The sequence below is a fragment of the Ciona robusta genome, chromosome 1 (genome assembly GCF_009617815.1).
Source record: "Ciona robusta chromosome 1, ASM961781v2".
In the NCBI taxonomy this organism is placed as follows: Eukaryota; Metazoa; Chordata; class Ascidiacea; order Phlebobranchia; family Cionidae; genus Ciona; species Ciona robusta.
Window position 1 is genome coordinate 4510300 of NC_143235.1, and position 15571 is coordinate 4525870.

The following is a 15571-nucleotide window of genomic DNA, read 5'->3' on the forward strand; positions in this document are numbered from 1 at the left end:
TAATTCCCCGCCGTGACTATCCCCCCCGGCTATTTCCCCACAGTGACTATTCCCCCCGACTGCTTCCCCGTGACTATTCCCCGGCCACTTCCCCACAGTGACTATTCCCCCCGACTGCTTCCCCCGTGACTATTCCCCCGGCCACTTCCCCACAGTGACTATTCCTCCCGGATATTTCCCCACCGGCTACTTTCCCGGCGTGGCTATTCCCCCCCCCCCCCGGTTATTTCCCCACAGTGACTATTCCCCCAGCTAATTCCCCGCAGTGAACATTCCTCCCGGGCTATTCCCCCCCCCCCTCCCCCATGACCATTCCCTGACTATTTCCACCCGACTGTTTCCTGACTATTCCCACCCGGCTAATTCTCCCCCGTGACAATTACTCCCGGGATATCCCCCCCCCGTGACCATCCCCCCTCCTGACTATTCCCCCCGGCCCAAGACTAACCTCTAACCCCTAACCCGTTTTGTGACACCTTTCGCAATCAGCGTTACATAACACCAGTCCTTAGCCAGAATCAGGTGATGTCAGTTTATTAAACCTGACGTCACGAAATGACGAAATCTGTTCAACCGGAAAAGTGACTTGCATTTTTCTCTATTCGACGTGGGGAAAGAACCAAATAGGAAACCAAACGCATTAAGATTTCTGTGGTAAATTTACTTAAATGAGTGATTGATGATACATAAATATTAGGTATGTATTATGAGTTGCTCTGCATAGCATGTGGCATATGTTTTATTCATTCACTTCTTACGACAGGCAACGTTAACTTAAACCTATGGTTGTTTCGTTATTATCTTAGCGCCTCCCCATCGCTGTTACAGATTTCCTATCAATATGGCTACGTTATTCAACTATCGGACCAAAAAGAACATACGACGTGAGTTTGAGAGATGTGGTACTTTATATCATAACTCCTCCCAGCAACGGGTATAATTTTGTGTCACTTATTAATGGTATAGTAGGAGGGGAAGACGGGACACCGTTAGCACATAATATCCAAATACACTGATCGTGTTTTAAACAACTAACAGCGGTGTTTTGTCGTAATGGTACTTTTGGGACAAGAAAACAGAATAAAAAGTGGCCCATCTTCCCCCACCCTACTGTATTTCCTGTCCATATGTCCACGTTATGCAACTATCGCACTGAAAGGGTCAATATTACAACGCGAGTTTAAGAGTATACGACACTTTACAGCAGTATACATCATAACTTAAAACTCTTTTGCGTTTTTAAATGTGCCCCCTTCTCAAGCATCCTACAGATATTTATATGGTAGGGTGAGGGAAGATGGGACACCTTTAGCATATAATATCCAAATATCCTGATCTTGTTTTAAACAATTAACAACGGTGCATGGGAGTTGTAAACATACAGTTTCATAATTCTTTAAATGTTTTTTGCTTACTATACCAAATTGGAAGAGAAAATAAAATGAACAGGTGTCCCATCTCCCCCCACCCTACTATATCTACGAAAACATCTAAGTAATATAATGTTCGCAATATCCGGTCTTTCAAATTTGATACCAGATAAAACAAAGTTTTAGACACTAATAAAAAATACAACTTTAATATTCTCGCATTTTGTATTATTTATTTATATCATCCGATTTCAATTTGTACAATGGACGCTTATTGTTGTGCGTACAGATCATTTTCTTCCATGGCATCCATGATTTCTGCAAGAGAGTTTACGTTAATTTAAATAACCAAACGACTATTTTAAATTCTCTAATACTGTTTCTTAACTATAAAGAATGTCGTAGGTGGGGGGAGATGGGACACTTTTGGCTCATAATGCCCAAATATCCTGATCGTGTTTTTAACAATTAATAAGGTCTATGGAAAACGGTTTTATTTTAAGTCTTTGAATGTTCTTTGTTTACTACCCAATAAGACGGGAAAATATAATGAGAATGTGCCCCATCTTCCCAAACCCTACTATACAGCATTCGATTGAAAACCCCAAAATAACACAGACAACACATTTTATTGTGTTGTGAAAATTCTTATCACTCTCATATAAACTACAATCGTTTATTTGCGACATTTTCATCCTATTATTTTATCCCGTGCGCTTACCGTTAAGCATGCTGCTCTTTTCGTTCCACTTTGCCCATCTGCGACGACGGCGACGATCACCAGTCCACTCATCAACAGCAGCAGTAATGGTTTCGGTGAGGACGAGAAGTCCGATGAGAAGCAAGAGAAAAAGTGCTGACTTGTTCATCTGCAATAAATAAGTAATTATACCAGCCAGCACACAAGAACAAATCAGTTACTCACGTTTTTTCTTGAAAGAAATGATGAATTATTACAAAACTGAGCGGCTTTTATTACATTTAGCACGGTTTGATTGTTTCCGAAGCATCCGATTTCAGTAGTAAAATGTCTTCTTCTCCGTAAATGTAACGCACAAGCGCAGGAGCAATAGAACCAACTTGATCGAATATCCTTTAGAGTGTTTATGGTATTCCAGCTGGAAAAGTTAGTTTTCTTTCGTTTTGTTTCTATTTCTTTAATTCTCTGTTTTCGACAGAACCGTTTAATTAACGTGTTGGTGTTTCTTCTGTATCTTAACCATAGATATCATATATATAACTAGATTGCGCATCTGGTGTTCAGAATTGAAGTCAATTGAAGCGCGCCATTTTGAATCGTATGTGACCCACTCGTCTATTATCGTATATTGGTAATGTGTTTTTTGGGTTAGTTTTAGGCAGGAAAAACTAATTTAATCTAAACAAAAAGTTAACCTACGGCAGATATTCCTTTGTCGAGTCTGTATTTATATACTTTTAAGTTTTTGCGTTTTTAAAAGCGACGTTTGACCCGACTTTTACTGACGATTTACGTGAGAAACTTTAACTCTTAACATAGTTTAGCAAGGTGTTGCCATAATCAGGCAGTCTTCCACTTAGTTATTTAAAATTTACTTGTTGGTGATTCATTCTAGTGCGTAGCAATATTTATTAAATTTATAATGTCTAAACAAGGCAGATGCAGTATCTATATATAGGCCTATTTAAGTGTGGCAGTTATAGGCTCCAATGTATAATGGACTCGCATCAAGTTGTGTAGGTCTATTTATTTAAAACAAATGTATTCAAAGTGTGCAAATAGACACAACACATACAACGGGAGAGTGAGCTGTAAAGAAGTTTGATCCAAAGATTGGATCATGATGGAAAAACAAAACCCCCCCAAAAAAAATTTCATCAATGGAACACAGTAAACTGTTTCAGGGGCACACTTACAGATAACATAATTAATACATTATAGTAACATATTATCAATATAAAATATATTTATATACAAATAAATGTACAAATTGGTGCAGGTAAATAATTTTTGGAAGGAATATGTGGCTTTAGTGAATGTTTTAAGTATATGGTGGTGATAAAGCAAAAAGAAAGTTTCGCTGTTTGGTCCAATGAGTATTCAGTTGTGTGTGTGTGGGAGGTTTCTAGTGAGGAAGAATATTCGGACAAGCATCAGTGGTGGAAACTAATCTTAACCAGCAAGTTGATCCAGGTCTCTGCGACACATATTTTTTAGCCAGTATATCTGTATTTATCAAGGTAATTAAACAGTACTAGCTCGTAGCACACATGTAATAATTATATTATCATAACAACATTTTTATAATATGAGATTTCTAATATATATATATTGTTAATTTTACTTTGAACTGGTCAATCATAGTTTTAAAAACAGCTTGTTGGTTCCAACAGGATAAAGAAAATATGCTTTCTCTGTATATGCAACTATTGACCACAAATTTTCAAAATCTTTGTGTTGATTTTTAATTTATTTTAGAATTTAATTTAAAAAACAAAATTGAACAAAACATGCTGTAAAATGTCTAAACCTAATACTTCTAGGAAACAAAATATAAATAACTATTAGTCTACTATAAATTGTCTTATACTGCAATAAACATTATTGGTGATTAAACAGAACCAATTTATTTAACTTTTTTCGTACCAACTGTCGAGCAATAGGTTGATTGAATTCCTTTCCTAGATGATAAAACCCAATTTTCCAGTATGTCAATGCAAGTGATTTTATGAAGTGAAATGCATGGTTGTACATTACAGAAGAATCAGTCATATGATCATTTAGTTCTTCAAATAACTGAGGACTGTTATCCTCCAAAACAGATGTAGCAATGGCTAACGATATATCCCCTTTTCTACAAGAATAACAATTTAAGGTATGTGGATGTGTTGTAAGATCTGAAAGAATAAATTAATCTTTATTGTTTAAATATAATTTTATTAATTATTGTATAGGTAAATATGGTTTATGAAGAAAGAATTGCAAAGTTAAAGCCATACCTTGTGGTAATTTCCCCTTGCTAGTTGAAAGAAGCCTTTGAAATCCTATTTCAGTTTCTTCGAAATTTTTAAACCTGGTTGGTATGGCACTTTTATCCAGTTTGACTCTGGGCTCCATGAAATTTGATCCTGGCTCCATGAAAATCTTTAAAATATATATTTTAATTTATGTTAACCTTACTCTAATCAAATTTAAAATTAGCTACTGTTTTCATCTGTTTATTTTACTGTATAACCCTTTTCTCTTGTATGTTTAAGTAACAATAAAATATGATTTTCTTGATTTCAGTTGCAAACACTCCCTGTATGATCATCTTGACTTACGAGTGATAAGTTCGTGGATGGAGTTTCTTTATTGCCGTCTCATCTGCACTACCTTCACTATCACTTCTCCTCAGGCTTTTATACTGCATCCAAATTCACTGCATCGTGTTCCACGTTTTGACTTTTGACATAATTTTGATATAAAATTTCTCTGAAAATAAACTTGTATGTACAAATACAATGTAGTTTGTTTTCTCATATACTACTCTACCACTATATTATATTTGTATAAAAGCACCATTCGTAATTAATAACTATTGACTGATACAACTATAAAAATAAATTGATAAAAATTCTCACGTAATCTCAAATAACCGAGAGGCTGAATAAATTAAAAACCTTCACCAATGACCGTTATATGAAATCTAGTGAAATACAAACATTGCAAATATTTTTCCGCTGCTAGTGAAGAATCCTTACGTTATCCGCTAACTATTAACCCATAACTTCCAACCTCTAGCATTTCCCACCAGCCATCCGTGTCTACTTTCCCTTTACTATAAAATGTAATATTAATATAAATATTGGCTGTCCGGATGATACTAGTACAAATAATTTAAATTTTTCAGGGCATTTTAGATCATATGTAAACCTTTTTGTTCGGATTAAATTAGTTTTTAACCTTTAATAAATATTATTCTGAACTAGAATGAATCACCAACAAGTAAATTTTAAATAACTAAGTGGAAGACTGCCTGATTATGGCAACACCTTGCTAAACTATGTTAAGAGTTAAAGTTTCTCACGTAAATCGTCAGTAAAAGTCGGGTCAAACGTCGCTTTTAAAAACGCAAAAGCTTAAAAGTATATAAATACAGACCTAATAAAAGAATATCTGCCACAGGTTAACTTTTTGTTTTGATTAAATTAGTTTTTCCTGCCTAAAACTAACCCAAAAAACACATTACCAATATACGATAATAGACGAGTGGGTCACATACGATTCAAAATGGCGCGCTTCAATTGACTTCAATTTCACATTGGTTGAAAACACAAGATGCGCAATCTAGTTATATATATGATATCTATGATCTTAACACATCCCTGTCCACATGGCTACGTGATTTAACGATCCCACTGCAAAGGGAATATTCTAAACGAAACTATCATTTGTGCAGTTTAAGAGAATGCTACATCGTGCATCAAAAACCGAAACTAAAAGAAATCAAATATTAAAATTAGAAATATTTTCGAAACCTCTCTTTATATTCATCACACTTTTCTAAAATTTGCAGAAAAAAAACTTCTTGTTCGTTAATTTTTCTTTATTCATGCAGCATAACATTTACATCAAAAAGTAGAGGATTGGTTTAGACACTAAGTATTTAATTTGCTTGGCGATAATAGCGTGGTGAAATCAATAAATGCATTGACGAAGCCGTTTTTATAAAGTATGGACAGCGTGTTTGAAATAATAATATGCTTAAATGATGAAATATTGAATTGTAACGGATATATCTGAGAAACTCTACCGTGATTTTTCGTTTTGCTTTAATAACTTCCCGATAGGTTTCGCAATACTTGTTTTGTTCATTTCCTTGTTTGGAAAGAGCGTTTGTGTTATCCTGTTTTTGTTTCTTTATTATCTTTGCTCATTTTCATCTGAGAAACTGTACCTAGAAAAGCAATGGGATGTGTGGTGCGCTGTGACAACGTATGCGATGCTGTTTGGTTCTTTTTGATACATCTCCGTTTCTGCGACAAAGCGCAGTAGTGAGCGCTTGTCTCGAGCCGTAGGGTTACAATTTTAAAGGTTCTAGGCTATATCCCCCCAGGCGTTTTCCCATCGGCAATCCCACCGGCTAATTCCCCGCCGTGACTATTCCCCCCGGCTATTTCCCCACAGTGACTATTCCCCCCGACTGCTTCCCCCCTGACTATTCCCCCGGCCACTTCCCCATAGTGACTATTCCCCCGGCTACTTTCCCGGCGTGGCTATTCCCCCCGTCTATTTCCCCACAGTGACTATTCCCCCCGGTTATTTCCTCACAGTGACCATTCCTCCCGGGCTATTCCCCCCTCCCGTGACTATTACCCCATCGGCGTATATTTCCCCCGACTAACTTCAAACCCCTAACCCGTTTTGTGACACCTTTCGCAATCAGCGTTACATAACACCAGTCCTTAGCCAGAATCATGTGATGTCAGTTTATTAAACCTGACGTCACGAAATGACGAAATCTGTTCAACCGGAAAATTGACTTGCATTTTTTTATTCGACGTGGGAAAAGAACCAAATAGGAAACCAAACGAATTAAGATTTCTGTGGTGAATTTAGTTAGATGAGTGATAGATAATACTATGCATGTATTATGAGTTGCTCTGCATAGCATGTGGCATATGTTTTATTCATTCACTTCTTACGACAGGCAACGTTAACTTAAACCTATGGTTGTTTCGTTATCATCTTAGCGCCTCCCCATCGCTGTTACAGATTTCCTATCAATATGGCTACGTTATTCAACTATCGGACTAAAAAGAACATACGACGTGAGTTTGAGAGATGTGGTACTTTATATCATAACTCCTCCCAGCAACGGGTATAATTTTGTGTCACTTATTAATGGTATAGTAGGAGGGGAAGACGGGATACCGTTAGCACAAAATATCCAAATACACTGATCGTGTTTTAAACAACTAAGAGCGGTGTTTTGTCGTAATGGTACTTTTGGGACAAGAAAACAGAATAAAAAGTGGCCCGTCTTCCCCCACCCTACTGTATTTCCTGTCCATTTGTCCACGTTATGCAACTATCGCACTGAAAGGGTCAATATTACAACGCGAGTTTAAGAGTATACGACACTTTACAGTTTACATCATAACTTAAAACTCTTTTGCGTTTTTAAATGTGCCCCCTTCTCCAGCATCCTACAGATATTTATATGGTAGGGTGAGGGAAGATGGGACACCTTTAGCATATAATATCCAAATATCCTGATCTTGTTTTAAACAATTAACAACGGTGCATGGGAGTTGTAAACATACAGTTTCATAATTCTTTAAATGTTTTTTGCTTACTATACCAAGTTGGAAGAGAAAATAAAATGAACAGGTGTCCCATCTCCCCCCACCCTACTATATCTACGAAAACATCTAAGTAATATAATGTTCACAATATCCGGTCTTTCAAATTTGATACCAGATAAAACAAAGTTATGGACACTAATAAAACATACAACTTTAATATTCTCGCTTTTTGTATTATTTATTGATATCATCCGATTTCAATTATTGTACAATGGACGCTTATTGCTGTGCGTACAGATCATTTTCTTCCATGGCATCCATGATTTCTGCAAGAGAGTTTACGTTAATTTTAATAACCAAACGACTATTTTAAATTCTCTAATACTGTTTCTTAACTATAAAGAATGTCGTAGGTGGGGGGAGATGGGACACTTTTGGCACAAAATGCCCAAATATCCTGATCGTGTTTTCAACAATTAATAAGGTCTATGGAAAACGGTTTTATTTTAATTCTTTGAATGTTCTTTGTTTACTACCCAATAAGACGGGAAAATATAATGAGAATGTGCCCCATCTTACCAAACCCTACTATACAGCATTCGATTGAAACCCCCAAAATAACACAGACAACACATTTTATTGTGTTGTGAATATTCTTATCACTCTCATATAAACTACAATCGTTTATTTGCGACATTTTCATCCTATTATTTTATCCCGTGCGCTTACCGTTAAGCATGCTGCTCTTTTCGTTCCACTTTGCCCATCTGCGACGACGGCGACGATCACCAGTCCACTCATCAACAGCAGCAGTAATGGTTTCGGTGAGGACGAGAAGTCCGATGAGAAGCAAGAGAAAAAGTGCTGACTTGTTCATCTGCAATAAATAAGTAATTATACCAGCCAGCACACAAGAACAAATCAGTTACTCACGTTTTTTCTTAAAAGAAATAATGAATTATTGCAAAACTGAGCGGCTTTTATTACATTTAGCAAAGTTTGATTGTTTCCGAAGCATCCGTTTTCAGTAGTAAAATGTCTTCTTCTCCGTAAATGTAACGCACAAGCGCAGGAGCAATAGAACCAACTTGATCGAATATCCTTTAGAGTGTTTATGGTATTCCAGCTGGAAAAGTTAGTTTTCTTTCGTTTTGTTTCTATTTCTTTAATTCTCTGTTTTCGACAGAACCGTTTAATTAACGTGTTGGTGTTTCTTCTGTATCTTAACACATTCCTGTCCACATGGCTACGTGATTTAACGATCCCACTGCAAAGGGAATATTCTAAACGAAACTATCATTTGTGCAGTTTAAGAGAATGCTACATCGTGCATCAAAAACCGAAACTAAAAGAAATCAAATATTAAAATTAGAAATATTTCCGAAACATCTCTTTATATTCATCACACTTTTCTAAAATTTGCAGAAAAAAACTTCTTGTTCGTTAATTTTTCTTTATTCATGCAGCATAACATTTACATCAAAAAGTAGAGGATTGGTTTAGACACTAAGTATTTAATTCGCTTGGCGATAATAGCATGGTGAAATCAATAAATGCATTGACGAAGCCGTTTTTATAAAGTATGGACAGCGTGTTTGAAATAATAATATGCTTAAATGATGAAATATTGAATTGTAACGGATATATCTGAGAAACTCTACCGTGATCTTTCGTTTTGCTTTGATAACTTCCCGATATGTTTCGAAATACTGGTTTTGTTCATTTCCTTTTTTGGAAAGAGCGTTTGTGTTATCCTGTTTTTGTTTCTTTATTATCTTTGCTCATTTTCAACTGAGAAACTGTACCTAGAAAAGCAATGGGATGTGTGGTGCGCTGTGACAACGTATGCGATGCTGTTTGGTTCTTTTTGATACATCTGAGAAACTCTATCGTGATCTTTCGTTTTGCTTTAATAACTTCCCGATATGTTTCGAAATACTTGTTTTGTTCATTTCCTTTTTTGGAAAGAGCGTTTGTGTTATCCTGTTTTTGTTTCTTTATTATCTTTGCTCATTTTCAACTGAGAAACTGTACATAGAAAAGCAATGGGATGTGTGGTGCGCTGTGACAACGTATGCGATGCTGTTTGGTTCTTTTTGATACATCTCCGTTTCTGCGACAAAGCGCAGTAGTGAGCGCCTCTCTCGAGCCGTAGGGTTACGATTTTAAAGGTTCTAGGCTATATCCCCCCAGGCGTTTTCCCATCGGCAATCCCACCGGCTAATTCCCCGCCGTGACTATTCCCCCCGGCTATTTCCCCACAGTGACTATTCCCCCCGACTGCTTCCCCCGTGACTATTCCCCCGGCCACTTCCCCACAGTGACTATTCCTCCCGGATATTTCCCCACCGGCTACTTTCCCGGGGTGGCTATTCCCCCCCCCCGGTTATTTCCCCACAGTGACTATTCCCCCAGCTAATTCCCCGCAGTGACCATTCCTCCCGGGCTATTCCCCCCTCCCCTTCCCCATGACCATTCCCTGACTATTTCCACCCGACTGTTTCCTGACTATTCCCACCCGGCTGTTTCCCCCCGGCTAATTCTCCCCCGTGACAATTACTCCCGGGATATCCCCCCCCCGTGACCATCCCCCGTCCTGACTATTCCCCCCGGCCCAAGACTAACCTCTAAACCCTAACCCGTTTTGTGACACCTTTCGCAATCATCGTTACATAACACCAGTCCTTAGCCAGAATCAGGTGATGTCAGTTTATTAAACCTGACGTCAAGAAATGACGAAATCTGTTCAACCGGAAAAGTGACTTGCATTTTTCTCTATTCGACGTGGGGAAAGAACCAAATAGGAAACCAAACGCATTAAGATTTCTGTGGTAAATTTAGTTAAATGAGTGATTGATGATACATAAATATTAGGTATGTATTATGAGTTGCTCTACATAGCATGTGGCATATGTTTTATTGATTAACTTCTTACGACAGGCAACGTTAACTTAAACCTATGGTTGTTTCGTTATTATCTTAGCGCCTCCCCATCGCTGTTACAGATTTCCTATCAATATGGCTACGTTATTCAACTATCGGACTAAAAAGAACATACGACGTGAATTTGAGAGATGTGGTACTTTATATCATAACTCCTCCCAGCAACGGGTATAATTTTGTGTCACTTATTATTGGTATAGTAGGAGGGGAAGACGAGACACCGTTAGCACATAATATCCAAATACACTGATCGTGTTTTAAACAACTAAGAGCGGTGTTTTGTTGTAATGGTACTTTTGGGACAAGAAAACAGAATACAAACTGTCCCATCTTCCCCCACCCTACTGTATTTCCTGTCCATTTGTCCACGTTATCGACTATCGCACTGAAAGGGCAATATTACAACGCGAGTTTAAGAGTATGCGACACTTTACAGCAGTATACATCATAACTCAAAACTCTTTTGCGTTTTTAAATGTGCCCCCTTCTCCAGCATTCTACAGATATTTATATGGTAGGGTGAGGGAAGATGGGACACCTTTAGCATATAATATCCAAATATCCTGATCTTGTTTTAAACAATTAACAACGGTGCATGGGAGTTGTAAACATACAGTTTCATAAATCTTTAAATGTTTTTTGCTTACTATACCAAATTGGAAGAGAAAATAGAATGAACAGGTGTCCCATCTCCCCCCACCCTACTATATCTACGAAAACATCTAAGTAATATAATGTTCGCAATATCCGGTCTTTCAAATTTGATACCAGATAAAACAAGGTTTTAGACACTAATAAAAAATACAACTTTAATATTCTTGCATTTTGTATTATTTATTGATATCACTCGATTTCAATTATTGTACAATGGACGCTTATTGTTGTGCGTACAGATCATTTTCTTCCATGGCATCCATAATTTCTGCAAGAGAGTTTACGTTAATTTAAATAACCAAACGACTATTTTAAATTCTCTAATACTGTTTCTTAACTATAAAGAATGTCTTATGCTTTGTGGGGGGAGATGGGACACTTTTGGCACATAATGCCCAAATATCCTGATCGTGTTTTTAACAATTAATAAGGTCTATTGAAAACGGTTTTATTTTAAGTCTTTGAATGTTCTTTGTTTACTACCCAATAAGACGGGAAAATAGAATGAGAATGTGCCCCATCTTACCAAACCCTACTATACAGCATTCGATTGAAAACCCCAAAATAACACACACAACACATTTTTTGTGTTGTAAAAGTTTTTATCACCCTCAGTGAATTACAATAGTTTATTTGCGACATTCTCATCCTATTATTTTATCCCGTATATGCTTACCGTTAAGCATGCTGCTCTTTTGGTTCCACTTTGTCCATCTGCGACGACGGCGACGACGATCAGTCCACTCAGCAGTAGTGGTTTCGGTGAGGACGATGAGTCCGATGAGAAGCAAGAGGAGAAGTGCTGACTTGTTCATCTGCAATAAATAAGTAATTATACCAGCCAGCACACAAGAACAAATCAGTTACTCACGTTTTTCTTGAAAGAAATGATGAATTATTGCAAAACTGAGCGGCTTTTATTGCATTCAGCACTGTTTGATTGTTTCCGAAGCATCCGTTTTCAGTAGTAATTTTTTTTCTTCTCCGTAAACCTAACGCACAAGCCCCGGCATCATAGAACCAAATTGTTCAAATATATTTTAGACTGTTTATAATAGAGCAGGAAGCTGTTTATGATAGACCTCCAGCTGGAAAATTTAGTTTTCTTTCGTTTTGTTTCACAACTTCGCGTTATGTTTCTCTTTTTTCATTCTCTGTTTCTTTTTCATCTTAACACAAGCCTGGTCACATAAGGCTTAATGAAGTAACGATCGCACTGCAGAAGGAACATTCTAAAGCCGCAATTATTCAAGGCGAATCGCTGCTACTATTGTGTGCGTATATGTGTCCGTAAGTAAGACACTTAACGGCAATTGCTTTAACCCAGTGGTCACTAATGGGCTGTCCAAATCACCAGCCATACATAAAAAATGAAAAAAATCATCCAAAACATAATCACTCACAAAGTAACATACATGGTAACTCGTACGCTGGCACGAGGTGTATGAACACTCACTTGTTATAACGACTGTGCTTTCCAGCGACTCGAGGATAAAGTAAAGCAAGTTACATGCATCTTGCTCACTAAAAATCGCTTTTGTTGGAGTTTCTTAGATGTATCCATTTTAATTCAATATTGTATCGTTTAAGCATAATGTTATTTCAAACACGCTGTCTTTATAAAAACGGCTTTGTCAATGCATTTATTGATTTCACCACGCTATTATCGCCGAGCAAATTATATACTCAGTCTAGTTACTCTAGTATAAACCAACCCTCTACTCTATGATGTAAATGTTATACTGCATGAATAAGGAAAAGTTAATCGACAAGAAGTATTTTCTGCAAAGTTTAGTGAAAAGTTTTGATGATTATAAAGAGATGTTTTGATGAACATAAAGAGATGAATATTTTCTTTTGTAATATAAAAACCGCCGCTGGTATCTTTGAAAGGGAATGTTTCTTCGGAAAGACACTTTAGGCCGATTACTTTAATGAAATCGTTACTTACGGTTGGCCTAAACTAAACTGTCAGCCATACAAAAGTAAACATTCTCCAAAATCAATTTCCCATAACGTCACATATACAGTAACAGTCAAATGGGCATGATATGTGCAAAACATAACGCCCGTGTTACATTAAGACTGCTGTGGTTGCCCGCCACGCAAAGATAAAACAAGGAACAATCGTTACATTCAATACACCAGCTGTTATAGTTAAAGATAGATTACGTTTTGTTTTATGACTTCCCGTTAGGTTTTTGAATTAAACTCTTTTTCTTTTTTTCTCTCTTTTGACAAGGAGCGTTTATTTAGTTACAGTTGTTTTCCTATTATCTTAGTCATTATAGTGCATTCTCATTTGAGAAACTCTACCAAGAGAAGAAATTGTATGCGTGGTGCGTTGCCGTAACATATGCTGGTTCTAGTAAAATATCTGTACATTATTTCTTGAATAGATAAATCATTATATATCTTGTACAGTATATTCATGTTTGTATTGAACGTGAGCAAATAAATCTGTGTTTTATACATCCAAATTATAGATTTGTAGTTTTAATTTATTACTCCGTTCCAACGGTTGTCCAAACTTTTAGTACACCAATATACAAATTATCATAGTACGTTGGGGGAAGACGGGACAACTTTTCATTCTATTTTCCTTGGCCAGTTTGGTAGTAAACAAAAAAAGTTAAAAAAATATAAAACAGCATCTTCGCGACTTTCAAAGACCGGTGTTAATTGCTCAAAACATTATTAGGATAATTGAATATTATGTAATAAAGGTGTCCTCTCTTCCCCTGCCCAATCACATACGGCCCGCTCAGGCGGCAACGAGCATTGCAGTCTATGCTTATCGTACACTTCTGCTCAAAGCACAAAAGATACACCGAAATTGGCTATAGTGTTTTACAGCGAGTAATTCATCATTACAACTTAGCCCACCATTCACTTCGACCACTAGCAACTACGCATGTCTGTACACTAAGTTGGCAATGCAATGGGGGATTACTACGCATGTCTGATTGCGTCTTTTACAATTTTTCATTACTCATAACTCAAAAAATGATATGTATATGTACAACACATAACACAAGGCAATTTACTTGTGTTTCTATTTCTTAGTTGTAACTGCCCAATCTTTCTTCATTAATATATTCACGTCGTGATGGAACCGTTTTTAACTAAGAGTTGCATTAAATTTGGCCCGACGTTCTGCACATGCGTAGTGGCTTCGCGGCATTGCGCAATAGCGCCCGGCCCAAATATGGCTACCCTTTATACGCGCAAAACAATGCCTCCACCCCAGCGTGTTAATCTTCGTTATCACTTATTATCTAGCAGACAATAGTAACTAGGCGCAAACACGTATCGGGTGGAATGATATAGTAGGTTGGGAGAAGATGGGACAGCTTTAGCAGAAAATATATAAATATCCTGGTCGTGTTTAAACAATTACCAATGGTCTATGAAAGTCGCAAGGAAAAGGTCTTATAATTCTTAGGTTGTTCTTTGTTTACTACCAAAATGTACGAGAAAATGGAATTAAAAGGTGTCCCATCTTCCCCCACCCCACTGTACTTTAATACACCAACTAAATTTAATTTCTTATTTATCAAGACCATGTAGGTGCACAACGTATTGAATACGACGAATCGACGTTATTCTGGTGGAAAATAAATAATACTTTGTTTTGCGCTATGGCATCGTTTACTTGGTTTGGATGTATACGCTTTATTTTAAAATATTTTAAAATTAATTATTTTAAAATTAACACGATCCTGCCAGGACTCGAACCTGGAATCTCCTGATTCGTAGTCAGGCGCCTTATCCATTGGGCCACAGGACCGATTCCAAAACAAGCACATATATACTTGTTTAGCCTGTTAGAACTTACTTATAAGAGGAAGGAAGTTATTTAAGAAAACTAATATGGTGGTATCTCGTTCCATTTGGTAGTAAACAAAGAACATTTAAAGAGTTAGAAAACCGTATCTTTACGACTCCGATAGGCTGTTGTTATTTGTTTCAAAAACGTTCATGATGACCATGAGGATAAAGCATGTTACATTCATTCATGTTATGCGATTATCCTCATGTCGTTTAAATGTAGCTTGCTTTATATCCTCGCTTGCCCGGAAAACGACAGTTGTTATTACACGGGTGCCATACTTTATACACCTCGTGTAAAACTTTAAAGTTACCATGTACGTAACTTTGTTAGTTTTTATTATATTAGTTCTGTGTTTTTTTTCTGTGTTATACGACAACAGTACCACTACCAATAATAATAAAAATAACCATTTTATTTTCTCCTCAGTTTACATGCCAGGTGACGACGGAAATGCCCCTCCTCCTCAGCTGGTGCAAGACCTGATCACCCATTGTGAACT

General features: G+C 37.0%; 2 protein-coding genes, 3 long non-coding RNA genes and 1 other non-coding gene across 7 annotated transcripts; 1 reads left to right on the top strand and 5 right to left on the bottom strand.

The window, feature by feature from the left end:
* Positions 1–1576: 1576 nt before the first annotated feature.
* On the bottom strand, positions 1577–3192 carry LOC149741655 (uncharacterized). Its single transcript, XM_089887738.1, has 4 exons — positions 3146–3192; positions 2296–2584; positions 2092–2239; positions 1577–1688 (listed from the first exon to the last, which is right to left on the bottom strand). Exons 1-4 carry the CDS (start codon positions 3190–3192, stop codon positions 1642–1644), a joined length of 531 nt encoding a protein of 176 aa, XP_089743864.1. The 3' UTR covers positions 1577–1641.
* Positions 3193–3244: 52 nt separating this feature from the next.
* On the bottom strand, positions 3245–4814 carry LOC149741656 (uncharacterized). Its single transcript, XM_089891862.1, has 4 exons — positions 4674–4814; positions 4350–4494; positions 3997–4247; positions 3245–3547 (listed from the first exon to the last, which is right to left on the bottom strand). The coding sequence occupies exons 2-4, from the start codon at positions 4486–4488 to the stop codon at positions 3476–3478; spliced, it is 462 nt and encodes a 153-aa protein (XP_089747988.1). The 5' UTR covers positions 4489–4494; positions 4674–4814; the 3' UTR covers positions 3245–3475.
* LOC149741657 (uncharacterized) lies at positions 3453–4854 on the top strand. Of its 2 annotated transcripts, none has more exons than XR_016386468.1 (3): positions 3453–3590; positions 4036–4426; positions 4639–4854. It is a non-coding gene; the product is annotated as an uncharacterized LOC149741657 (long non-coding RNA). The 2 variants fall into 2 exon arrangements; XR_016386467.1 differs by having other exon boundaries at positions 4036–4225.
* Positions 4855–7852: 2998 nt separating this feature from the next.
* On the bottom strand, positions 7853–8536 carry LOC149741658 (uncharacterized). Its single transcript, XR_016385855.1, has 2 exons — positions 8370–8536; positions 7853–7966 (listed from the first exon to the last, which is right to left on the bottom strand). It is a non-coding gene; the product is annotated as an uncharacterized LOC149741658 (long non-coding RNA).
* A 2855-nt stretch (positions 8537–11391) lies between these two features.
* On the bottom strand, positions 11392–12266 carry LOC149741659 (uncharacterized). Its single transcript, XR_016385872.1, has 3 exons — positions 12109–12266; positions 11914–12052; positions 11392–11505 (listed from the first exon to the last, which is right to left on the bottom strand). It is a non-coding gene; the product is annotated as an uncharacterized LOC149741659 (long non-coding RNA).
* A 2688-nt stretch (positions 12267–14954) lies between these two features.
* Trnar-acg (transfer RNA arginine (anticodon ACG)) lies at positions 14955–15027 on the bottom strand. The gene has a single exon. It is a non-coding gene; the product is annotated as a tRNA-Arg (tRNA).
* Between the last annotated feature and the right edge of the window lie 544 nt (positions 15028–15571).